The sequence below is a fragment of the Megalopta genalis genome, chromosome 3, assembly GCF_051020955.1.
Source record: "Megalopta genalis isolate 19385.01 chromosome 3, iyMegGena1_principal, whole genome shotgun sequence".
Taxonomy (NCBI): domain Eukaryota; kingdom Metazoa; phylum Arthropoda; class Insecta; order Hymenoptera; family Halictidae; genus Megalopta; species Megalopta genalis.
This window is the reverse complement of record NC_135015.1, coordinates 2,443,031-2,468,817: the sequence shown is the minus strand read 5'-3', so window position 1 is coordinate 2,468,817 and position 25,787 is coordinate 2,443,031. Positions and strand designations below refer to the sequence as shown.

Here is a 25,787-nt window from a genome sequence, read left to right as displayed (position 1 = left end):
GTTCGTATTTGTCAGTGACACACTCGGCAATGCTACCTATACGCCGAGCGACAGACAGCGAACTATGTCGGAAACAATGTGAAAACAGCTGCACGAAGCAAACACGCATGATATTCATAAATATTACAAATAATTTCGCGATGTTCACAAGATTGTCGAGAATAAAAAAAGACGGGGAGCAATGTCTAGCGATTAGCATAAAAAATGCAACAGACAGACCGGGGAAGATCATGTTAAATTGATTTGATCAGAAGTCTCGTCGCATCGCGGTTTCGTATACGAAGGAAAAGCTATGAGATATAAAAATGTTTTTTCCTCGATGTCTCCTGAAATTGCAGCATTATTATGGTTCAAGAGAAGTTGAGATATTGGTTTCATTTCCCTCTGAGAAGAACCGAGGTAGCAAGTGGTCTTATTCTAAAGAGATTAGTGTTGGCAAGAAAGCAGTTCGGTTCGCTACAATGTATAAGGTAAATGGAACTTTCAAACATTATTATATTTCAACATTTTGTTTTGATACATTATCATTTGACTAGAGGTAAAGCACCATGTGTCATTTAAAGAACGTATCTGTAATTAACAGGAGACGTAAAGTGAACTATATCTATGTATGCAAACGTGAATAACATTCAATTCGTTAATTTATTTTTGTGTTCGTAGTGTTGCTTACCTATTCATGTGTTCAATGGTATACTAAAAGTATCATTTAAAATTGCTAATTCCTTTGTATTTTCTCAATTATTATACGCTACAGATGGAAAAATTGCAAGTCATTGGATTCAAGACACCGCAAGGAATACTGTCATGTAAGATGCCGACGATTTCACAATCTACGGACACAGAAGCTAGGAATCCTTATCGAATCTAATCGAAGGTCACTTTTATATCTTGGTTGTTATCAGCATAAGAAGATTATTCGCAATTATCGACTAATTTTGACACAATTAAAATGTGGAAATCTCACCCAGGCGAAAGTAATCAAATTCAATTCTACGAACTTTCCCACAGTCAATTGGAATCCTTTCTGAGATCTTAAAAGTAAAAGTATCACTTGTCGTCTCAGAGTTGGCTGCAATTCGTACCAAGATATTTGATATGCTGCATCGGTGATCATCTCGTTCTAGAAAATGAAATAACATAGTTTTGTTCATCTGAAGTTCACACTGATTAAAACAATACAATAAATTATAATCTCTCATAGATTTTTATTCATTTCAGATACACCGATGAAAGCGTATAATGAATACCAAATTTCTGATTAGAGTTTTTGTATAAGCTGTTTAAAATATGTTAACTATCCCCAGAAGTATTGAAAAAACGAAAAAATTTTTTATTTATTTCTGCACACAGTTTTTACTTTATTATTACTCAGGTATTATAGTTTGTACTAATTTGAAACATTTACCTTAACGTTGAGGTATTCACCGGCAAAACAATATATGAATATTTCCGTACACATTGTAATATAGCTAACAATAAACTTTATCTGTTGGAAAAACCCATATCCATTTTGCAGTGTCTGAAATGATAACATGCCTTTTAATAAAGTATCTTGTACGCTTATGTACAAGGTATTAAAATTATCTTAATTTTCCCTATTAAAAAGTTCAGTTAGCCTCAGCACAGTTCTCCTTGTATTTGTACTTTATATCAATTACTACGCATCAACATACAAATCGTGAAGACAACATTACTCACAGATATAACAAGATAGCCACCACAGCATAAACCCAGAACGTTCGAAAACATTTGGACAAAACACATGAACGTAAAGAGTTCTTCAATTTGTTGCGAAAACTGGATGAGTTCTTGGTGTCTCACAGCAACGAATCGTAACTGTTTCACGTCATTTGAAGATACAATTTTTGTCATTGCATTACACAATACATCGATGTGACAACCCATGTGGAGTATCTAAAGTAATTAGAACACAGACAGATATTAATTAAAATATCAGGAAATTTTGAGGTTCTTTAAATTATCATTCCATCTCTACACAAAGAGTGTACCCAAATTACTGAATTACTCATAGGCCTGGAGAGCACACCACGAGGAAATTTTGATAGATTATTGATAATTTTCTTATTTCGAATTGCGTGCGCTGAGTATGGCCGAGTTTCCAGGAGCGTATCAAGTACCGAATCAGCCCATCGAACGGGCTCCAATATTTTACGTAATATTGGCTATCCCGTCCACGAGTTAAACGTAGAGACGGGCCAGGTAACTCGGAGACGATCGGGACGCCAAAAGCCCTCTTGTTTTCGGGGTTCCGCAGTCTTTCTATCGTCTCACTCTATACCAGGAGCGGTTTTACATGCGTAGTGTGGCGGTATTATTCTTTGTTTCAGTCGCCAAGGCGATATTAGAACGGTCTGAAGCCAGGCACCATTTACGGGATGATCCTTCGCGTTTGTATTACGTGCGCGGGGCAAACCCATTAGACTAAACCATAGTAATGGGTAGGGTGGGATACGTACCGGATCACCGTATGATCGCGAAAAATTCTCGTTTTGTCAATCTTGTGCTGCGAACGATGAACCATCGCGATAATTGTATAAGAGCACGGGCTCTTGGATGCAGCGTCGTGACCAACTATTTTGTACTATTGCGAGATCCGCTCTGCCGTGATGGCTGCCCTTCGTTATTCCCTTGTTCGAACCTTAAAACCCTATTGCATTCGTTCTATTTTGCGAAAGTAGGGGTTTCAGTTGGAAAATCGTTTTGTTTCGTGTGGCATTCTTCCGATGCCTGGCGCGCAAACAAATCTTGTCGTGTTCTGCGCCGACTTCTCGAACATAACGTTTTGTGCTAGATGGACCACATTCGTACGGCTGTGCGTGGCCCGGATCAAGAACCTTAAAATCCTGGAATCGCTTCTGTCCGTGTTTTACAATCCGCGGAAAAGGGGCGACGTCACAAGTAATTACAAAAGCACTTTAATGTTTCTAATTCTTTCCTCTTCCTTGAAAGAAGTGACGAAAAGAAAATCGAGACAGTTTCTGTTCGACTACTTATTTAGACGTTTAAGCGTTTAATGATTTAAGCAAACTGGAGATTTCAGACAGTTATTGGTCGAAAGTGTCAAAAATTGGTACAAAAGTGCGATGTTCGCAATCAATTTCTATGAAATTTTCAGCATACATATAACTTACCGGAATCTACAAAACATATATTTTAAATCAAAGGGTGTCCGAATACATTTGTCCGATATCACATATATTACTAGTATTATCTTCTCATTAACCGTTTGTGAATTCCAGGAGGCATTGAAAAAACACGGTCGAAAAATTGCCGTACAGCGCGATAGTGCTTTTCTTAATATGCGTACTATTAGTTTATAAATATTTCAAGTTTTGTTCAAAGAAAATTATTCATATGATAACAATTAAATTCAAAATGTGTTAGTTGTATTATTTACATCTAAAAAAGCAGCAATGCGATGTACGTGCGTCAGTAAATTTGAACACGCTACTTCGACAGTCTGTGTGTGCACCGTCAGTTGTCCATAGCGTTCAAATATTCTCGAATTTTTCGAGACAAAATCTAAACAACAGATATGAACATTTCATCTTGTCCGTTGCTTTCTTGTGACTATTTACATTTTTACTTTACTTTATGAACTAGTTGATAGTTCGCATATATAGCCCCCGTGATGACAAAATGTAATAAAATACAATGTAATAACGTGGTATTAAAGATTATATAAACCTCCTTACTAAATAGATAGTAATATAAATGCAGATAGCATTATAAATAAGTGAAAAATAAAAATCTGTCTTGTTCCTATTTTTTGCAATTTTCTGCAAATCGGGGTAAGAACAAGCAAATGTCTCTATAGCCACTATGAAATTCTTGTAGAGCTTCACTCCCTGAACAAGAATCCGAAAACCGAATTGCTTCATCACCCTCAGTTTTTTAAATAAACGAACTTTTGTAAAAACCCAAAATTTTCGACAAAAATGAGGTATTGCATGAAAAATACAAACGTTAGAAAGTTCTAATTAGTGTTAAAAGATAGAGGAGAGTTTCCCGAATATAGTGGCATGCAATGTATTAATTGTTTTTGGTCCTAAATATCAATAAATTAATGTCAAAGTTTAAAAAAGTGTCGACGTGCGCAGTTTCTCCGCAATATTTTTGTATTTTTACGAAAAGTTCTTTGTTCAGCACGAAAACTCTGCCCAGGATCGGATTCTGTAGACATTTCTGAAGAAGAAACGGCCCGATAGAAGTGTCAGAACGATGTACATTTTGAGTAGGTCGAGAAAATGTTCGTTAGCAACATGTACACGATGTTTTGCCGCCATATGCTTCGCTGCTCACTTCTCTCTGTCCGGTAGGGCCGAAGGTATAGGTAATCAACACCGATGGAGGGATCGAATGGGGCACTCACTTAGCATATTGGGCGTGCCATTTTTTCTAGTATTTCAGTGTGCTGTCTTCTTTTACATATTTTTATGGATGATAATCACCAAAATGTGAATCATAAATTAAAAATGGAGAAATAATAAAAGAAAAATAATGAACAAAAAATATTCATTTTATTCTGAATTTGTTCGAATTACAAGTATATCATGTATACAGTTATCATTTAAATTATAACGATAATACGATCATGAATAAATAATCATTTTCAAAACATTAAACTTCTTGAAACATACCGTTAAATATATATTTAAATATATATGGCGTAGAAGTCAAAATTATACTAGTGTTAGAATATACTTTCGTTACCAACTCCAAATACTCAGGTGTGATTTTTTGTGTGAAATATATCACAGTTTGGTGGTTATTATCCACAGAAATGTGTAAAAAAACAGAACATTGAAGTACTAAAAAAAATTCAAATATTATTTACGAAAAGTGGATGCCCCATTGGATCCCTCCATCGGTGTTGATAACGCGTAGCTTCGACCCTGTCGGACAGAGAGAAGCGAGCAGCGAAGCACATGGCGGCAAAACATCGTGTACATGTTGCCAACGAACATTTTATCGACCTACTCAAAATATACATCATTCTGACACTTCTATCGGGCTGTTTCTTCTTCAGAAATGTCTACAGAATCCAATCCTAGGTAGAGTTTTCGTGCTGAACAAAGAACTTTTCGTAAAAATACAAAAATATTGCGGAGAAACTGCGCACGTCGACACTTTTTTAAACTTTGACATCAATTCATTGCTATTTAGGACCAAAAACAATTAATAAATTGCATGCCACTATATTCGGAAAACTCTCCTCTATCTTTTAACACTAATTAGAACTTTCTGACGTTTGTACTTTTCATGCAATACCTCATTTTTGTCGAAAATTTTGGGTTTTTACAAAAGTTCGTTTATTTAAAAAACTGAGGGTGATGGAGCAATTCGGTTTTCGGATTCTTGTTCAGGGAGTGAAGCTCTACAAGAATTTCATAGTGGCTATAGGAACCCAAAAATCGTGTCGAACAGTGTAATCATTTACACTTACCAGCATTAAAAGAAGACCGCTAAAAATACCGTAGCCATATGCAACCATCCATACGCTTATCAGTTGTAGAATCACCACAATTTCATAATTCGGCGAATCGATGGTGTTGAACGGCAAATCCATTTCTAAGAAAAAACGACGAGGTAGCGTATCGTTTGTCTGTGCGAACGCTATAGTTGTGACTGCATAAAAACTCCCGTCTATTATGTACAGGATAACAATTGTTTTTATAACACCCTGCAAAAAGTCTGCCGTTTTCGGAATAACATTTTCCGAATCGGCTCCAGAATATTTTACACAATCTTCCTCCATTGACGTTAGAATGTCGTGTATCAAACTACGAGATATCGTGATTAATGCCGCCAGTCGTCCAGGATGAAACTAAGTCGTCCATTAGTTTCAATCATAAATGACTGCGTTTAGATACATATTATCTGAAGAAATCAATCATATAAACAAAAATTAGCAATGCCAGAATGCATTGCCCCGTTCTTTATATCAAGTTAAATATTTCATTCCGAGCCAACAAAAATTGTGCGTCTTCCTTGTCTCTAAGAATGAATGTCAATAAGAAGAGTTTTGGAATTCAAACCAGTGATATCTCGAATCTGGTGCAAAAGAAGTGCGCAAGCAAAATTTGAATGTCATTTAATGATTAACTTTCATAACCAGTTGACTAAAAAATGTGTATGCTCTTTCTTGTCAGTAGGCTATATATTTTCTTAAAACGTTACTTCAAAAATTCAAAAACTGTAGCAAATACACTTACATAAAGACTCATTCATTATTTGAACAAGAAAAACATTTGTACCCAAATCTATCGTCTATAGAAAATAATACCGGCAACGAAGTGACTTACCCACTATTCAGCGACGCAACAATTAACTTAATGAAGAACAAATTATAAACAGAAATTAAAACAAAACAGTCAAACAATTTTACTAGTCCTTCCGAGTGGAAGTGTGTAATCACGTACAAGGACTGGTAAAACAGGGCCATTGCCATTGATATGATCCAAAAGAACTTCTGTACACTCAGAAACGGTGTACTAGGCAAAACCCCAGTGATATAAAGTCCATACTTAATGGTTTGATTAACTGTACTCCGAACCGTCATCTTGAACGAAATTTATATTCACGTGTTTTATTTTTTAGTTGCCACTTTTCTTCGACTCCGCAAAGTCCATTATGACCAAACGTTCGCGTTTGTCAGTGACACACTCGGTAATGCTTCCTGATCGTCGAACGACAGACTGCAAACTGTGCCGAAAACAATGTGAAAACAGCAGCACGAAGCTTACACGCATGATCTTCGTAAATATTTCAAATTATTCCGCGATGATTACGGGTTTGCCGAGAACAGGAAAAGACGGGGGAGGATTGCTTGAGGTTGCGTCATTGCTTGGCTACACTTTGGCCACACGAGCCCCATAAAAAATGCAGCAGCAGAAAGACGATGTACGACAGGCAAGATCATATTAAATTGATTTGGCATTACGCTTCGAATCGAACTTTCGAATCCGAGGAAAAAACTTTAAAAAATAAAAAAATTGCTTCCTCAACGTTTCAAGAAATTCCAGCGAGATCATAGTTCAAGGGAAGTTGAAATATTGACCCATGTCAGAGAACCAAAACAGCAAATGATTTTATTCTGTTGACAAGAAAACAGTTCGCTGCGCTACAGAATATAGTATAGGTGGATCTTTCGAACATCATTATATTTGAACATTTCGTTTCGATACATTAACATTCGACAGAAGGTAAAGCACCAGAACATGTGAAGTACGTGACTATAATGAACAAGTAACCTATATAAAAGAAATTACATGTGTTTGTATGAACAAGTTCTACATTCGTTTCGAAATACTTTTCCACAATTTATTTAGCAGTTCTTACCTATTTATGTGTTCAGCGGTATTCTGTTGGTGTCACTCAGAACTGCGAATTTTCTTGTATTTTCTCAATTACTATCCGTTACAGATGGTTAATTTGGGAGATGTTGCTTTTAAGACATCGCAAGGAATACAGACATGTAAGACGCCGACGATTTCATAATCTACGAACGTAGAAGTCGAAAATCATTAGCAAAACTAATTGAAGGTTATTTTATAAATATGCAGAATTTTATTTCCATAATATATAATGTAGATACCATACCCAGGTGAAGGTCTCTAAGCTAAGATTTGAAAATTTTCCGACAGTTAACTGGAGTCCTTTCTGAGATCGTAAAAGTATAAGTATTACTTGACGACTCATAGAAGGCTGCATGTTGTACCAAGTCATTTGATATGCCGCGTCAACAATCATTTCGTTCTAAAAAAAGGTGTAACAATATTTTAAGATTGTGAAAGTTTTCTATTGATTTCTGCATTCAAGTTTTTTTTTAGGTATTTAGCTTAATTAGTATAAACTTAAAACATACCTTAACGCGTAGGTATTCTCCAGCGAAACAACATGTGAAGATTTCTATACAAATGACAACATAGCAAACGATAAACTTGATCAGTTGGGCAACATTGCTTCCTTCCTCTAGTGACTGAAATAAAAAAGTATTTTTAGATAAAGTATCTTGTACACGCATGCAGGGTGTACCCAACCAAGTGATTACTCATTAAAAAAATATAAATAAATGCTTTTTAGAATGATGGGACACATTGTCTAGCGTTAATATTTATTGGTGGGTGGAATCGTAGAGGAAATTTTAAGGTCCTGTTAATTTTTTAAAATAAAACCATATGTTTTTTGTGATATTATAATAGTAGGTATCGAGACGAATTCAACGATTTGCTATTTGACGCCATTCCATATAACAAATCATAAATTCAGTGGTAATGCGTATCGTTCGCAGGGATGTCAGGAAATTTGCCACAACTCACGTGAAAAATATGATAGATGATAATGAAAATTAGCATCGTTCTACTTTATGATTTATTACATGGAATGGTGTCCAATAGCAGATCGTTGGATTCGCCTGGAGACCCATTATTATAATATCACAAAAACATTTAAAAAAATTAAAAAATGTGGCCTTAAAATCTCCTCTACCATACCATCCACAAAGAAATATTAACGCCAGACAATGCGTATATACAAAGCAAGTTTCCAAACTTGATTCCCGCGAAAACTAAGCCCCAAACGAAAAAAAATTATTCCGTATTTTTTTTATATTATTTCAGGAGAAATCATCTAGAGCATATCATCCATGGCTTCTGCATATCCCGCAGGGGCATCCTGTATATTATTTAATATATACCTGTATAAAATATAACAGTATTACTTACTATTATAATAAGATATCCTAGACAGCACAAACATATAGTGTTCGATATAAGTTGGGCGAAAGATATGTACGTAAACATCCGTTCAATTTGCTCCGAAAACACGATGAGTTCTTTATGTCTTTCGGTCACGACCCGAAATTGTTTCTTGTCTTTAGAAGATACGATACCCGTCATTGCATTGCACAATATATCTATCTGACATCCCATGTGAAGTACCTAAAATATGTCAAATCACAAAACTATATTTTTAAGAATGTAACAAAAATCTTCCTGGAATTACGAATATAGTTTCTAATTTCTAATTTCGGCAGTGAGTCCACAAAAATACGTATTTTCTGAAAAATTCAATAGTAATGATATTATGGATTCGAACATGATTGAAAATCATCAGCGTTCTCTTAGGTAACTAAAATAATTATTTACACTTACTGTGATCAAAAGGAGAGCGCTGAAAACACTGTAGGCATATGATGTCATCATTATGCTCATAATTTGTACAGTCAGCACAAGTTCGTAATTCGGTGAGTCGATGGTGTTGAAAGGCAAATCCATGTTCAAAAGAAGACGTCGAGGTAGCGTCTCGTTCACCTGTGGGGTCGTCGCTAGAGTTGCGACTGTATAAAAAGTTGTGGCTCCCACGTATATAATAATAACTGCTTTCGTTAAACTTTGTGAAAAGTCCGCAGTTTTCGGTATAAGATTCTCTGAATCGGCTGCAGAATATTTTACACAATCTTCCTCCATTGACGTTAGAATGTCGTATATCACACTGCGAGATATCGTGATTAAAGCCACCAGTCGTTAATCAGAAATTACTGCTTTTGGATACGAAGTATCTTAAGGGACTACCTAAATAAGCAAGCACTAGCAATCCCAGTATACATCGCCCTATTCTACATCGAATTCGATATTTCTTTCCAAGACAATGAAAATGGTGCGACTTCTTTATTTCCTCTAATTACGATATTAAGCAGGGCGAATCTCGCAATTTGAACAGTTAACAATTTAAATGTCATCGAATGATCGTCTTTTAAACGGCTTCACTTTTTTATACAATCATACGTATATATTGTTTTAAATCGATCCTACGAAAAATCTGCGCGGTAATTCGGCATGCAACGTGTAAATGCACGCACGTATGCAAAGTCTTTTTCATTATGCTAAGTGTCAAATGTCTTCACCCTTTTCTGTCATCTGCAGAAAATAATACGAACAACGAAATAACTTACCCACTGTTCATCGACGCAACTGTTAATTTAACAAACAACAAATTATACGTAAAAATTAAAGTGAAACAGTCGAACAATTGTGGGAGTCCTTCAGAAAGGAAATGTGTAATCACGTACATAGTCTGATAAAAGAGGCATACAGCCGTAAACATGATATAGAAGGTCTTTTGTAAATTCAGAAACGAGTTACTAGGCAAAGCACCAACGATATGAAGTCCATACTTAATTGACTGATTAACTGTACTCCGAAATGTCATCCCGCACGAAAATATTCACGGTTTTATATGTAGTTGCCACTTTCCTTCGACTCCGCAATATCCATTTTGACCGAACGTGCGCCTTTGTCGGTGGCACACTCCGTAATGCTTCCTGTACTTCGAACGATAGACTGGGAACTTTGTTGAAAACATGTAAAAATGCTGTCTGAAGACACACGCACAGTCTTCATAAATATTCAAAATAATGCCGCGATGATTGCGGGTTTCCCGGGAAGAGGACGAGACGTGGAACGATTTGTTGGGGTTGCAGTATCTATCTGCTTGCTTGCACTGGCCGACAGTTTTGCATAAAAAATGTAACAGCAGACAGACTGCGAGCAAGATCATGTTAAATTGATTTAATTGTAAGCTGTGTCGAATTGAAGTTTCGGACTTGAAGAAAGAAAAACTTCTAGATGTAATAATGTTTTTTCTCGGAAGTCCCATAAAATTTTAACGTTATTATAGGTCAAGAGAAGTTTGGATATTGATTTTATTTCCCTCTCCGAGCGGTGACATAGCAGATGTTTTTATTCCATAGAAAGATGTGTTGGCGAGAATTCAGCTTACATTGGTACAAAGCACATGTGTGAGTTGAATTTTCAAATATTCGTATATTTGAATTCTTCATTTTTATACATTAACATCTGGCTAAAGGTACAGCACCATAATATGTGAAGTAAGCGCCTGTAACGAACAGATATCCTAAAAACAATTATTGTGTCAGTTCACACAAATATGTTATAATTTTGATTCATTATATTTCTTGCTGATATCTTATTATACGTTAGTGGTGTTCACCTTCTTATGTGGCCTGCGGTGTTTATTAACTTGTAATTTCTCTATTTTACTTTTGTCTTTCAAGACATTGCAAGAAATACTGACATATAAGACGCTGACGCTTTCATAATCTACGATCATATAACACAACATCACTTGTTAAGTTGAAGGTTAGTTTACAAATACCGCGAATTTTGTATGCTTACAAATTATTCGCAATCAACGATCAATACTGACGTGAAAAAAAGTATTCGAACACATTTTAAAACGGCACAACTTTTTCAAAACTGGACTAGACAATTTGAATTTTTTGGATATGCTAGTGAGACTGGTTTACTGTACAATGACTAAAATACTTTTTTGAAAATTCTGTTGTTACTTTGGAAGAACAAGGAGGTAAGAAACTATCATTTTTTCAACTTTTTTATCCGAGCCTGTAACGAAAATTTAACAAATGCATTACGTAGGATCGATATCAGTGTCGAAATCGGTTAAAGCAGAGTCAAGCTGTAGGCCTTGAACGATGTCAACACCTCACATCTCCAAAAAATTCATATCATTTAGTCCGGTTTTGAAAAAGTTATATAGTTTTAAAAGATGCCCGAATACTTTTTTTATATCCACTGCAAGCGAAATTGAAAAACCTCACCCAGGTGAAGGTTTCGAAACTAAGGGTTGAAAATTTTCCAAAAGTCAGTCGCAAGCCTTTCTGAGATCTTACAAGTAAAAGTACAACTTGTCGACTCGTAGAAGGCTGCAAGTTATACCAAGTCATTTGGTATATTGCATCAACAATCATGTCATTCTAGAGAACGAAAGAGACTTTAATAACAAACTACGATGAAATTTGCTTCTTGCAGAATGAATTTTTTCACGAAATAAAAAATATCTGACTTCAATTTAAACTTATGAAAATCAGTTTGCAATAATCAGATACAAGATGCAGCTATATCAGAAGGAAATACATTCCCAGACAGCATATATCTTAAAGACGTCCATGGTTGTCAATGGACATTTTATGTCCATTGTAGGAAATTTGGTATGTCTTTAAAACGTTCATAACACGTTTTTATGCTATCTGGGTTGTAGTAAAAAATTTTCTAGACCAGACTGACATATAAGTAACATCCAATATTTTACTACATACAATTTTGTTTATCTCAATTTAAAGTTATGTACCTTATTGTTCAGATATTCCCCAGCAAAACAATACGTAAATATTTCTATGCAGATTGCAATATAGCCAAAACCGGCCTTAAACAATTCCGGTAATGCATTTTCGTCATGCAATGACTGTGAGAACAAATTATTCTTAGATAAAATAGGTTCACAATGTCTCATGTACACGTCAAATTATCTCGTGTGGCTAATCCAAACGAAATCAACATTACTTACTGTTACAGTAATGTATCCTAAACAACATGAAACTGCAGTGTTTGTCAGAAGCTGGGCGAAGGATATATAGGTAAAAATTTTTTCAATTTGCTCTGAAAAGTCAATGATTTCTTGATGCCTCGCAGTAACGAATCGGAATTGTTCCTCGTCTTTAAAAGATGCTATATCCGTTATTATATTGCACAGCACATCGACGTGACATCCTGTGTGAATTATCTAAAAGAATCGTACCATCGTTAGAAAATGTTGATGTGATTATCATAATACGTAACTACTAATAAGTAAGCAGTTTTAATGTATAACTAATGTTTAAAATGAAAAATTGCTTTAATCCCTAAGTAATGTCTAAAATAAATTATTTTTAATATCTAAAATGAGATTGATCATTGCTAAAATAAAATTTGTATTTGTTTCTTTGCAATTGTATTAATGTCCAAAAAATCGTATTAATTCATTTCGTATATAAGTCATTATAATTTTACACAAAATTAAGGAACGCATAATTTTTCATTATTGTTTTCAAACCTAAAGAAAGAATAAATCGTGTACGCAATAATGAATAATCCGCAGTCCTAGTAGCACAATCACATAATTAAGTTCTTATAATTAAAATACGAATGATCTATAGGGTAAATTCTCTCCAATTGTCTCTGAATTTGTAAACAGAAATGGACAATTTTGGGAGAGGAGATGCAATTATTCGAGCCTCGCAGCTCGTTTTTATAGTCGCTGATTGCCAACAATTATGAAAATGAGCCACAAGGCACTAATAATCATATCCCCCCTTCTTAAGTTGTCCATTTTTGTTTACAAACTGGGGGACAATTGGGGAGAACTAACTGTACTTACCAACATCAAAAGGAGAGCAGTAAAAACACCATACGCGTATCCAGTCAGCATCAAATGAATAATTTGTGCAATTATCACGAGCTCGTATTTTGGCGATTCGGTGGCATCGAAAGGCAGGTCCATATTCAAGATAAAAGATCGAGTTTCGCTGAATCGTGGTGCAGATAGTGTAAAAATCGTATACATAAACGTTGTAGCTACGTAGAATGTAAGAATTGTGCTCGACAATCGTTCCGAATTCTTCACCGCTTTCGGTATGACGTTTTGCGTATCGAAACCGGAATACTTTACACGATCTTCCTCCATAGTTGTTAAAATGTCATATAGAACACTGTGAGATATCGTTATTAAAGCCACCAGTCTTCCAAGATGAAACCAATTGGCTCACTGGTTTCATCCATAAATGACTACGCTTGGATATGTACGAAATATCTGAAGAAATTAATCATATAAGTAAACATTAGCAATACCGGAATGCATTGCCCTGTTCTGCAACGAATTCTGCATTTCTTCCCAGAGACAATGACAATGATGCGAGTTGTTCGTTTCTTCTATGGATGATAATGCACGGGGTGAATCTCGAAATTGTAATAGATCGATTTTTCAGTTCGATGAAGGAATAATTGCACAGGATAAGTTGAACGCTATATGGGTGAAAACTTATATGTTGCTACTGGCGCAATTTTGGCTTTGACAGCCAACGATTGAACTCTGAACTCTGTGTATAAGTCAAACACAACATGTGACAGTAGAGATTGCGAACATACACGAATGCGAAAGTAGCAAGATAATACTTTACTTGGCTACAGCAAGTTAATAGTCTCTTAAAAGTGAAAGATGAAGAGTAGCTTTCGCCAATTTGCCAATAGAACATCAACAATTATTTCTTCCAGCAATGTTATTTTAGAGAAAATTATTACTTTGTTCATAAATAACACAGTTAATAAGAAAAACACAGTTACAGCACCATCATAATTAGACCGCTGGATTTTTATTTTTAAAATGCAAGAAAATATAAATTATCAAGGTCTAAAAAGCATTCTTATTTCATTTTTACGATGAATAATTTTAATTAACGAAAGGAATATTTCTTGAAATACCGTATGAAAATGAAAATTTACATGACGATCTGCAGTCTAATGATAATAGACTTTCGATGCAGACGAAGTGTTAAGTCTTAATGAATGTCTTTGTCATCATGAGATAGAAAAATCTGCTGCTTTGTACACTAATGTCAACGATAAACATCAATACGGATCAATAATAAATGGCTTCTGCTACGAAGCAACTCACCCACGATATATCCATGTGACAGCTAACTTGATGATCAGCAAGTTGTAGGTGACAGTAAGACTCAAACAATCGAATAGTTTCGAGAGGCCAGCGGTGTAAAAGTGTGAAACAACATACATCCACTGGAAAATTAGCCAAAGAATCGTAGACAGCATCAAACAGAGTCTACGAATAACCGGAAACGGTGTACCGGGCCAAAAAGCAACGATATGAAGTCCATACTTAATCGATTGGCTAACCGTGCTCCGGAGCATCTCGCGGAAAATTTGTATGTCTGACTCTGTTCTTTTAGATTTCACTTCTCTTTGATACATCAAAGTCCATTATGATAGAGCCTTCGCGATTGTCAGCGGCACGCTCGGCAATGCTTCCTGAACGACGAACGATAAACTGGTAACATTGTTGAGAGAATGGCAGCCCGAAGCGCACACGCACAATCGTCATAAATATTGAAAATCGAAATAATACCGCGATGATTATGGGTTTGTTCCGGACGAGGGAGGATATGTTAAAGTTTTTTTCAGCTTCGTTGCGCTGACAGGCGATTGCCATAAAAGATGCAGAAACCGACAGTGGACAGACAGCAGCATCATATTAAATTAATGTAGTCAGAATTGTCGCATCGAATTGAAGTCTCGCTTGCGAAGAGAAAAACTTCGGAAAATAAAAATCTGTACTTCCAAGGTCTATGAACCTGCAATTTCACGAAAGTTAAAGGGAAACTGAAACGATGGTTTATTTTCTGTTGCAGGATGCCGTGCATGAGAATGGTTTTATGCAAAAAAAGAGATGAGTGCGATGAGAAAGCAGATGGCGTCGCTTAGAAGGAGCATAATGTGAGTTGAATTTTTAAAAATTATTTTATACCCTTGTAGTTAACTTTGGTACGTTAATACGTGACTAAAAATTAAAAATAATTGTGTGAGCAGCGAACACGGGGCACCAAATTAACGCTAAGGGGACACTAAGCGTGACGTGTATGACATGTAAAAATCACCAGGTTGGTTTTACTTAGATGTTGTGCGATTTTTATTTAGCATATGTTCGATTAAAAAGATGTATAAATTATATTTTAAAAGAGCACACCACATGGATTGAACAGTGTTCTAAATATTCGATATAAATTCGGTCATTTCCTTCTAATTTCTCAATTATAGTACACTACGGATGAAAAGTGTAGCAACTTTTAAGACATCGCAAGCAGGACTGACATGTATGACGCTGATGCTTTCATAATCTACGAACACAGAGATCAGAATGATATTATTAAAAGCAATTGATGATTACTGCATAAATATTACAGACTTTATCTGCATTTATTCAGACTAATATTGTTATAATTAATATATGAAAACCTTACTCCGGTAAAGCTATCCAAGCTAAGGGTTGAAAACTTCCCGAAAGTCAACGGCAATCCTTTCTGAGATCTTAGTATTAAAAGTACTAATTGTCGACTGATATTAGGTTGCAATTCGTACCAGGAAACTTGATATGCTGCATCGACAATCATCTGACTCTAACAAATAATAGATAATTTAACACAATGATACGAATTGATACAATTTCGAAAAGAGGTTTTATCTATGCTTAAAACAATATATATGTTTTTTTCGAATTTCCATATTATTTTGTATCATGATTGTATGCGATCAGATACATTATAATATAGAAGATTTATTCGAAAAATCATTTGTAACGCGTAATTCATGAGACTTAATTACTTTAATGTTGAGGTACTCTCCAGCGAAGCAATAAATGAAGATCTCTAAACAAATTGCGGTATAAGCAGAGAAAAATTTGAGCAGTAGTGGAAGTCCGTTTTCTGTTCCCAATGCCTGAAACACAAAATGGTTTTCATTTAGACAGGTATTGCATGTATAGTACATATGTACCAGCCGTTCCAGATACTTCAAGGGGTGGTGTACATGTATACGTGTATACATACTGAAAGATTAACTGAGAGCTCATTGTCAGTTCCACAGGAACTGTTTTAGGACAATCCTATAAAATGAGTTTCCTCGCAGGGCCGTCAAAGTTTAACTATTAGATCCTATTAGGTACTGGAAAAAATTTCTGTGGTTTAACGCTAAAACTACTGACCAAGCAATGTGGTAACAAGAGACTACAATTCAGCAAACAAATGAAGTCTTCATTTTGATAGAATTTGCCGTGTTAGTTTTAACTATTTCCATTTACACAAACTTCTTCAAAAGCTGAGTCTTTCCACAATTAAAATTCTATATTTAATGTAAAACCACAAAATTTTTGTCTGGCGCCTAACAGTTGCGACTTCTTTTTGATTTCAAAGCGTTGATATTGAAAAAATTAAGCAGGCCAAATACAATATCGGAAAACATCCGTCTGCTTTAGCATTATTTTAGCATTAGATTTACGGAACCCGTCAAAATGACAGGTGACTGATTTGTTAATTTACGATTATTCATATCGTAAAGATACATTTATGTGTTATTTATTCAACTTATATGTTACTTACGACAAATGTTACAATAACACTTGTTAAAAATCAGAATAAATGTATTATTCTTACTTTTATAAACTAATATAAAATAGTTGTCTTTTGTGCTCCGTAAATCTAGTGTTAAAGCATATCAACATTTTTTCAGTGCGATGAACACTTAAATTACGAAATCATGGTCACTTACAGTTATAGCAAGAAATCCCAAACAGCACGTAACTAGAGTGTTCGACAGAAGTTGGCAGAAGGATATGTACGTAAACAGTTGTTCAATTTTCTCCGTGAACAGGATAACTTGTTGATGCTCGATAGCAACGAATCGTAATGATCCTGACCCGTTGGTAGATACGTGCGTCAATACATCGCACAATATGTCAATGACACATCCTACATGGAGTATCTAAAAGATATGGCAGCAAAAGATAATGTTTTACCAATGTGCAACTCTTTTGTCCATGCGATAAATCCTCCAAGGATCTCACCATCTTCTTGCAAGCTTACCATCATCAACAGCAGAGCACTGAATAATCCGAAAGTGTACGCAGCTGCTGTCAGATGGATAACTTGGGCAGCGACCACGATTTCATAAGCCGGAGATTCGTTGGTGTTGAATGGCAGATCCATATTCAAGACGAGCTGTCGAGCCATTGAATCGTTGGATTGTGAGATTAGTAGAGAAGTAGCCGAGTAGCAACATACAGCAGCCAGAAAGAGTAAACCGAGTGTGCTCGTTAAACGGTACGAAAGTTCGGCTGTTTTCGATATGAAGTTATTTGCATCGACAACAGCGTATTTCGCGCAATCTTCCTCCATGGTCGACAAAATTTCACATAGCACACTACGAGATATCGTTATTAAAGCACAATATCGTACATAGAGTCGGAAGCGAATGAAACCAGCATAGTGGTTCTGTCATACACGATCGCTTCAGATACCGTTTAAACGAATAATTTAGCGTAAACTTTTGAAAAAAGCGAAAACTGTTTCAAAAACATATTTGCGAATCCATATGTCTGAACTATTAAATTAACGAAATTCTTGCATCATTGTGTTACGTTACATAACATCAGTCACCTCTATTGTAAATGTAGGACTGCATTAAATAAATACAATTATCCTTCTGCATAAAAATTCGTTGTTTATTCAGACATGCATCAAAATCACACCAACGAAGCGTAAGATTTCTTTCCAAATATTTCTCCGTGCAAAAAGATTCAGCTGTAGCGAACAATATTTTTTAACTTACCTGTGTTTCGTCCAAACAATAATTAATTTAACCATCGTCATAGTATAGGGCAGAGCAAAACACAAACAGTCAACCATATCTGCGAAGCCGTCAGTTTTAAAATGCGTGATCACGTACTTGTACTGATAAATCTGGCACAGAGTAGTAGACAACACCCAAAAAAATTTGCGCAATCCCGGAAACGGTGTACCTGGCCAAATGCCAACAAAGTGAAGTCCATACTTTACAGACTGACTCACTGTAGTCCGAAGCATCTTTTCGGACACTAACATTCGAGCGTTCGTCTAGGATTCTATTTTTTGTTGATTCTCCTACGTCCATTGTGATGATAATATTGCGTAGATCTCTCTCTCTCTCCCTCTCTCTTTCCTCTCCCTTCCTCTCTCTCTTTCTCTCTCTCTCTTTCTCTCTCTCTCTTTCTCTCTCTCTCTCTCTCACACACACACACGCATACACACACACACACACACATACACACACCATCGACAGAAACTTGCGTCAACTTCCTACGATAGATCAAGAACTTCTTCGAAAACTATGGAAAGTGAAATAATAATAAAAGCGATACGCGAGCATTTGTTGCGCATTCGCATGACCTGCATAAATATTTCAAATGATACCGCACTGATTACGGATACACCGGGGACGAAAAAGGACGGGGGAGGATTTGTTGGAGTTGTTATCACAACTTCGGTGCAGCGACGAACGATTTTCGTAAATAATGCAGAAACATGCACGAGTGGCGACATCATGTTAAATTGATTTGATCAGACGTCGCCGTTCAATTTGCGTTTCGTAGAGAAAAAACACTTCTGGAGGTAAAAATGTTTCTACGAGCGTTCATGAAATGGTACCGTCATTGAATTTCCAGAAAAACGGGTATCGTTTCTGTTGCAGGCAATCGAACATAGAAATATTTTTATTTCGAAAACGTGAGTGTCGGTTGAAGTACGGAGATCATTTCAATGCTCAGTGTTAAGTTATATTAACACTAGATTTACGGAACCCGTTAAAATGACAGGTCACTAATTTTTTAATTTACGATTATTCATATCGTAAAGATACATTTATGTGTTATTTATACAATTTATATGCTACTTACGACAAATGTTACAATAACACTTGTTAAAAATCAGAATAAATGTATTATTGTTACTTTTATAAACTAATATAAAAAAGCTGTTTTTTCTGCTCCGTGTTAACAATGCTCCTTGCCAGAGTTAAATCTTGCTGTAGTTTATGTTTCACGTTTTAATTGGTACAGATCAAATTTCTAAATGAAAGGAACGATACGATACTTCGTTTTCACTATCTGAGCAATTGATAACGAAATCGATGCACTTATCCTCGGAAAAAGAAATGCATGTTACGGAATTATACATCTATTTCAGTTGAGATAACATGGTGATTTCATTTCAATATTTCATTTACGATGTGTTACGTGTACAACAAGTGCGAGGTTTCTGTTTCAGGACATTGCTAGAAGCACCGACATGTAAGATGCTGAAGCCTTCATGATCTACAAATGTAAGAATATTCAATTACTCATGCTATCATCACATGTATTCCTCGATCGCACGATGAATTGTTCGCTGAGGATAACAGGCATAACCATAAGAGAGAGAGTGAAATATAGAAAAATTCTTACTCCAGTGAAGCTTTCCAGATTGAGTTTCGAAAACTTTCCGAATGTCAGAGGCATTCCCTTCTCAGCTCTTAATATCAACAGCACTAATTGTCGACTAATATTTGGATCTAAGTTGTACCATGGCATCCCATATGCTACTTCGGCGATCATTTTACTCTGAAAGTATAGAGTATAACAGCGTGTGTGAACAGGTATTACACATTCGACTATGTTATACTGTAAACCTTAAGAGAATTTATATAATAAAGGATATTATGGTAGGAAAAAGTAGACTTCACTCTCGCCCTGAACTGTACTGATCTAACTAGCTTAAACTGAGTCCTTTCTTGACTATCACTAAACATATTCAAAATTCTGAAGTAGATAAATTCTTTTTAAATTTGATACTTAATTATATCGCTACTTTCTGTACTTAAAACAGTTACCGAATTCAACACTTTTTTATTTATTACTTTTATATTCCTTTCTTTCTATGCGGATAATACCGATAATACCGTCTGAAACTGTCTACATAATTTATTACTATATAATTTATACTATGTATATTTATTATATCCAATGTAATTCGTTTCATGTAATTACCTTAATGTCGAGGAATTCTCCAACAAAACAGTAGATGAACGCTTCTATACAAATTACACAGTAGAACACTATACATTTAATAAAGATGGGAAGTCCATTTTCCATGCTCAACGACTGTGACAAGAATTGAGTCATTATTTTCGTAACATCCTAATAATACTTACAGAGTGCTGTACTAATGGGTAATGCAACAAGGAAAACAATTCTCTACTAACAGAACCGTAATAATTACTCCTTTTTAACTATTTTGGGCGAGTCACTTTACAGATCACATTGTTATGTGTGTTATGCACATTGCACATTCGAGAGTGACAGAAAGAAAAGAATAAAACTTGTACCTTTGAAGTTATTTTTGAGGAAATGTCATTTAGAAATCCGACTGAAGAAATCTGGAATTTTCAAAGACGAGTTTCTTTAATACCTCGTGAGAGAATATTTGAGTTCTATTTCATTTTTGCAGTTAATATTATTTCTAGCCCGATTGTGTTACCCATCCTACAACACCCTGTATGCATTGCACGTACAGAAGGAAATGCAATTGCATTACTTACAATTACAATAAGATAACCCACGCAACACGTAATGAGAGTGTTCGATAGAAGTTGGCCGAGAGCTATATACGTGAACAGTTGCTCAATTTTCTTTCCCAACATAGTGATCTCCTGCTGCCTGCTGATGAAGAATAGTATCTGCTCTTTGTCTACTAGAGATGGATCCCACATTGTGTTGCACAGTATGTCCACGTGACAGCCTATATGAAAAGTCTAAAAAGTAATATTTCGATTAAACATTGTTTCGATGTAATGAGCAAACAGGCCACTTAATTACGATTAAAATTACAATTTCAATCGAACCTATGAGGTACCCGGGTACACGGGTAGACAAAAATTTCCCGGGTACCTGGGAATTTTATAAGATATATAAGATACATGAAATACATAAGGAAATAAAATCGCGTACAACTGCGACTAAAATTCTAATTTGATAATATAAAAATTCAACGATGGAAATAATACGATAAAGTAATATAAAAAAATTTTTTATTTTAAGATATAATTTATGCTTTTATAACTCTTACTTGGTAAATCAAATTCTGTATTTTGATTTTCTTTCAAATGATATGAAAAAATTACTTTTATTTTATTTCTTAAGATATGAAATTTAATTTATTTCTTAAGATATGAAATCGAATGCACTTCAAAGTGTATTAGTTATATTTTCATTTTCATCGGTTGACGGTGATATTTTGTTTACCATATTTGTGATATAAGTTGTAATTTTATTTTTTATTTTAATGCTATTAAAAATTATAAAGGATTAAGAAAGTAAGTTATTCTATAGAATGCTCCAAAAGATACTCGCAAATCGGGAAATGAGAGGTTACTAAGGTCATTTGAAGTAGCTTCTTCCACAGGGACAAATGAGAGGTGAGCTCGGCTAGCACCGACGAAGTACAGTTCCGCTCATTTGCTCTGTCGTCGCAAAGAAGTTGACATCATATAATGTTCATCAACAGGTTACTTGCAAGAGATCACACTAAAGAGTCCTATGTGAATAAACACAGCAGTTTGCACTTACCACCATCAAAAGGAAAGCACTAAAAGTACCGAAGTTGAGGGAGGATGTTACCAGATGAAGGAATTGCGCGGTTATCACAAGCTCATAAGCGGGGGACTCGTTCGTGTCGAAGGGCAAATCCATTTTGAAAAGCAACTCTCGAGTCGAATTACTGCCTTCTTGATATCCAATTGTGCCCAATGTGTAAAGAACCACGGAGACAAGGTGACCAACAGTGATCGCGGTCGTTAATCGAAATGAAAGCATCGACGTTTTCGCTATCAAATTATTCGTATCGATATCGGCGTATTTCTGGCAGTCCTTCTCCATGGTTGTTAAAATTTCGCGGAGCACACTGCGAAGTATCGAGAGTCAGGGTCAGACTCCTTCAGCTATGAGATACGTTTGAATCAAAAGCGACGTCGTTTCTCTTATGCGCAAGCATGGAAAGATGCGCTGAATTAAAAATTTAAACGTCGTCGTAATAAGAAGAGAATGTTGAGTGTCATATAAAATCTTTGAATAAGGAAAGCGTCCTTTTACTGCACTAAACAGATTTTACAAAACAGAATAAATGAACAAAAACATATGTAAATAATTCCTATCAGTGAATTTACTACTTATTTATCTATCTACTTTTAGTACATAGTTAAATAAGCCCTTGATTTTAGAGCCGTTACTTTAGCGTTGCCTCTCAAATCACAAGTGTTTCACAAAACATTAAAAAAACAGAGGTAGCTTCTTTTGTACCGAACTAAGAAAATCTTGTAGTTAATCTTCATTTGAGAAATGATACTAAAGCTTTGTCGGAATTGTTGAAACATTGAAAACAATTTTCCAAATACATACTGATTGCTAAAAAAGACATCCGTCTTTCTTAAGTCACTAATGTTTCTTTAAACATCGTCTCTTTAGTTATTCTAAAAAATATACTGTTTCACAAAGAGAACACGGATTCTGAGTATTCTCTATTACGTTGAAAAATTAAATTTCTTGTAAAAGGAAGCAACATTCGGTGAATAAAGCTTACCCGTGGTTTGTCCAAGACACAATTAATTTAATGCACGATAATGTGAACGCCATAGTGATACTCAGGCTGTCGATAAGTGTCACAAGACTTTCAGTTTTATAGTGTGAGATTATATAATCGTATTGATAAGTTTGTGATAGAGTCATGGCGACTATCCAGAAAATTTTATGTAGACCTGGAAGTGGCGTGCCCGGCCAAACGCCAACAAAATGAAGGCAGAATTTCATGGTTTTGTTGATTGTACTGGGCGATGTCATTTTGCTCGATATTTATTTAGTTCGTCTTAATGATAGCCGTCTATGGACCGCAAAATTCCATTGTCTTCGAAACTTTGCGTTCGTCACCCCCGCGCTCGCTAGTGTCTCATAGACTCTCTGCGATAGACTGTAAAAAATTTCTCAAAAACTATGTGAACGGAGAAGACAGGCGACGAACAGTCCGCAAACTATTTCATGCACATCCTCTACATAAATATCTCAAATAATGTTACGGTGATTATAGGTTTATCGGGAGACGAGGGAAGTTTCGCTGTTGTCGTACTTTAGTCATGGATAAAAAATGTAGACGCAGATGGCAAGGAAAATCGCGTTAAATTGATGGGGTCAGACAATGTATTTGAACTAAAGCGTGGGAAAAAAAACTATCTGGAAATAAAAATGCCTACTGCGAGCAGTATGAAATTATAATGTCGCCGAGGTACAGACGAAATTGAATTGTTAGTATTGTTCCTGCCGCTGAGGGGCGAGCATCGAAACGCTTTTATATTGTGGAGATTAAGTGCTGACGAGAGAAACGTCAAAACCGCTTTTCGACACTGGATAAATTGAGTTCTTATAATTATAGCAGTTAACTACATGATTTAAATAGACAAACACGTGACTAGAAATAGTGTACATGTAAGACAGTTCAGTAAGAATTTACAAGAAAGATCCCTATCCGATGTATAGTTAATTTCACACTTTGGTGCAAAAGGTAATTTTCAAGGATTTGTAAAACGTATTGACATGATTGCTTTCATAATCTATGAATACAGAAATCAAAATTACTACTGGAAACTAACTTCGTATGTGTTACAAATTGTATGCGTAGAAAAGATAAAGTGATTTGCAATCAACAATCAAATAAATTGAACAGAATCTTTTTCCTGGTGAAGCTTGCTAAACCAAGAGTTGAAAAGATTTCAAATGTTAGTGGCAATTCTGTCTGAGATTATAGAATTAAAGCTATCAATGGACGACGTCATAGAATTTACCTATGTGGATAACTTAGGAGCAATAGTAATTTTGGTTATTTTCTGAATATTTACCAAAATTAATAAAACTGTACGTTCATTTACAGATTGGTAATTAATTACTGATTTTTCTCATTCATTACAGGAGTATCATATCACCGCTGTCTAAAATCAGTTCTACGAAAATAAAAATTGTACACGGTAATTGTGAGAAACATAAGTCAGATAAAAATGTGTGTATCTTCTCCTTTAATAATTATAATAACTTCTGTGTAATATAAAAATATTCTGAAGCTCGTCTAATGGCTTTACAGTTCTATGAACTACAGTGAATAGACTGAAGTACAGAGAATAAAATCTATTGAACTTCTACTGAGGCATCTTTAGTCTAGCAGTATCCATTGGAAATTACTTTATATGACATTGTTTCTACGCATCCAGGATTTAAAGTTTGGAGTACAAAAGTGAAAGTACACGAGTAATAGAGTATATATGAGACTACTGTGTTACAATACGCTCAAGCTAGCTGCTTTTACGGTACTGACCCGACTTTGCGCCCCCATTTGGACGATTCTGTCCCTGTGAAAATCCGCCCTTTAAGTCTCTAATCTTAAACTACGACGTTATGGTATCACTGCATTGCAACAGTATCAAATAGATACTGCAATATACATATAAAGGCGAAACAAAATTGGAAAGATCAACAGAATTCATTTTGCACTTTACAAGGGTATGACAAACGGATATATTTAATAAAACATATGTCTTAAAACAATCACGCTGTAACGACGGAAACTACAATTGCTTTTATAGTAGTGTTAAAGCTATGGAATTAACAAATTTATTACAAGATGAATTGATCAAATTTAATAGAATCCAGGAATTGAAAGAAATCAACATGTCACAATTATTAAAGAAAGTTCGAAAAGTTCTCGTTGCATAAATATCCGCTGCCTGTTAATTAGGTTACCATTTAAATGAGTGATCCAGTGCAATTTTGTTTAAAAAAGCGAGATCACTGTTTCAAAAACGTATTTGCAAGATAAATTGTCTGAAATATTAAATTAACAAAGTTATGGATGCCATCATTTTCTAATACGTCAGTCACCTGAATTGTGAGTGTAGAAGTGAATTAATAAAGACAATTAGTCGTTTGCATAAGGATTATTAAAAATATTCCTTCGCTAAAAAGTTACACACATAGTGAACAATGTTTTTCTAATTTACCTTTGATTCGCCCAAATTTGATTCCTCAAATTAATAATATCGTAACACCACTGAGTATCCAGAAAAATGGAAATCATATCTGTTGCAGACAATCGAGCGCAAAAAGAGCAAAGATTATTTCAATGTTCACGGTTAAGTTATATTAGCAATACTCATTGTCAGAATTAGTATCTTGCTGTAGTTCATGATTCATGTTCTAATTGATACAAACCAAAAAATGAAAGTGGCAATACGAGTAAC

General features: G+C 35.3%; 4 protein-coding genes across 12 annotated transcripts in view; all 4 read right to left on the bottom strand.

The window, feature by feature from the left end:
• Positions 1–19,483, bottom strand: part of LOC117226765 (uncharacterized) — a 39,973-nt gene extending 20,490 nt beyond the window's left edge. The window contains exons 1-12 of the mRNA XM_076519459.1: positions 18,273–19,483; positions 17,528–17,864; positions 17,214–17,426; positions 16,272–16,385; positions 15,911–16,066; positions 15,744–15,787; positions 9,977–10,240; positions 9,177–9,516; positions 8,748–8,963; positions 7,889–8,002; positions 7,624–7,779; positions 7,484–7,522 (exon numbers count right to left, since the gene is read on the bottom strand). Coding sequence (XP_076375574.1) covers positions 7,484–7,522; positions 7,624–7,779; positions 7,889–8,002; positions 8,748–8,963; positions 9,177–9,516; positions 9,977–10,240; positions 15,744–15,787; positions 15,911–16,066; positions 16,272–16,385; positions 17,214–17,426; positions 17,528–17,864; positions 18,273–18,544 — 2,265 coding nt within the window. The 5' untranslated portion in view covers positions 18,545–19,483. The remainder of the gene's footprint in view (positions 1–7,483; positions 7,523–7,623; positions 7,780–7,888; positions 8,003–8,747; positions 8,964–9,176; positions 9,517–9,976; positions 10,241–15,743; positions 15,788–15,910; positions 16,067–16,271; positions 16,386–17,213; positions 17,427–17,527; positions 17,865–18,272) is intronic.
• Positions 467–7,272, bottom strand: LOC117226914 (odorant receptor 4-like). 3 transcript variants are annotated; one of them, XR_013032860.1, is made up of 7 exons: positions 6,327–7,272; positions 5,468–5,804; positions 1,699–1,914; positions 1,406–1,519; positions 965–1,120; positions 671–830; positions 467–570 (listed from the first exon to the last, which is right to left on the bottom strand). XR_013032860.1 is itself a non-coding variant. In XM_076519526.1 (6 exons), the coding sequence occupies exons 1-6, from the start codon at positions 6,581–6,583 to the stop codon at positions 780–782; spliced, it is 1,131 nt and encodes a 376-aa protein (XP_076375641.1). In that variant the 5' UTR covers positions 6,584–7,272; the 3' UTR covers positions 467–779. The 3 variants fall into 3 exon arrangements, 2 of the variants coding, with proteins under 2 accessions (XP_076375641.1, XP_076375642.1); XM_076519526.1 differs by having other exon boundaries at positions 467–830; XM_076519527.1 differs by having other exon boundaries at positions 467–830; positions 5,468–5,901; positions 6,327–6,462.
• LOC117226921 (odorant receptor 43a-like) lies at positions 10,828–15,268 on the bottom strand. Of its 6 annotated transcripts, none has more exons than XM_076519511.1 (7): positions 14,551–15,268; positions 13,258–13,689; positions 12,409–12,624; positions 12,193–12,306; positions 11,663–11,818; positions 11,035–11,144; positions 10,828–10,938 (listed from the first exon to the last, which is right to left on the bottom strand). In XM_076519511.1, exons 2-6 carry the CDS (start codon positions 13,561–13,563, stop codon positions 11,094–11,096), a joined length of 843 nt encoding a protein of 280 aa, XP_076375626.1. In that variant the 5' UTR covers positions 13,564–13,689; positions 14,551–15,268; the 3' UTR covers positions 10,828–10,938; positions 11,035–11,093. The 6 variants fall into 6 exon arrangements, with proteins under 6 accessions (XP_076375626.1, XP_076375622.1, XP_076375621.1 ...); XM_076519507.1 differs by having other exon boundaries at positions 10,828–10,920; positions 13,258–13,588; positions 14,551–15,267; XM_076519506.1 differs by having other exon boundaries at positions 13,258–13,588; positions 14,551–15,266.
• Positions 19,484–19,638: 155 nt separating the features above from the next.
• On the bottom strand, positions 19,639–25,743 carry LOC117226777 (odorant receptor 24a-like). 2 transcript variants are annotated; one of them, XM_033481451.2, is made up of 7 exons: positions 25,548–25,743; positions 23,090–23,473; positions 22,081–22,414; positions 21,054–21,266; positions 20,503–20,616; positions 19,921–20,076; positions 19,639–19,791 (listed from the first exon to the last, which is right to left on the bottom strand). In XM_033481451.2, exons 2-7 carry the CDS (start codon positions 23,344–23,346, stop codon positions 19,741–19,743), a joined length of 1,125 nt encoding a protein of 374 aa, XP_033337342.2. In that variant the 5' UTR covers positions 23,347–23,473; positions 25,548–25,743; the 3' UTR covers positions 19,639–19,740. The 2 variants fall into 2 exon arrangements, with proteins under 2 accessions (XP_033337342.2, XP_076375651.1); XM_076519536.1 differs by lacking the exons at positions 19,639–19,791; positions 19,921–20,076; positions 20,503–20,616 and adding an exon at positions 20,679–20,891.
• Positions 25,744–25,787: the final 44 nt, after the last annotated feature.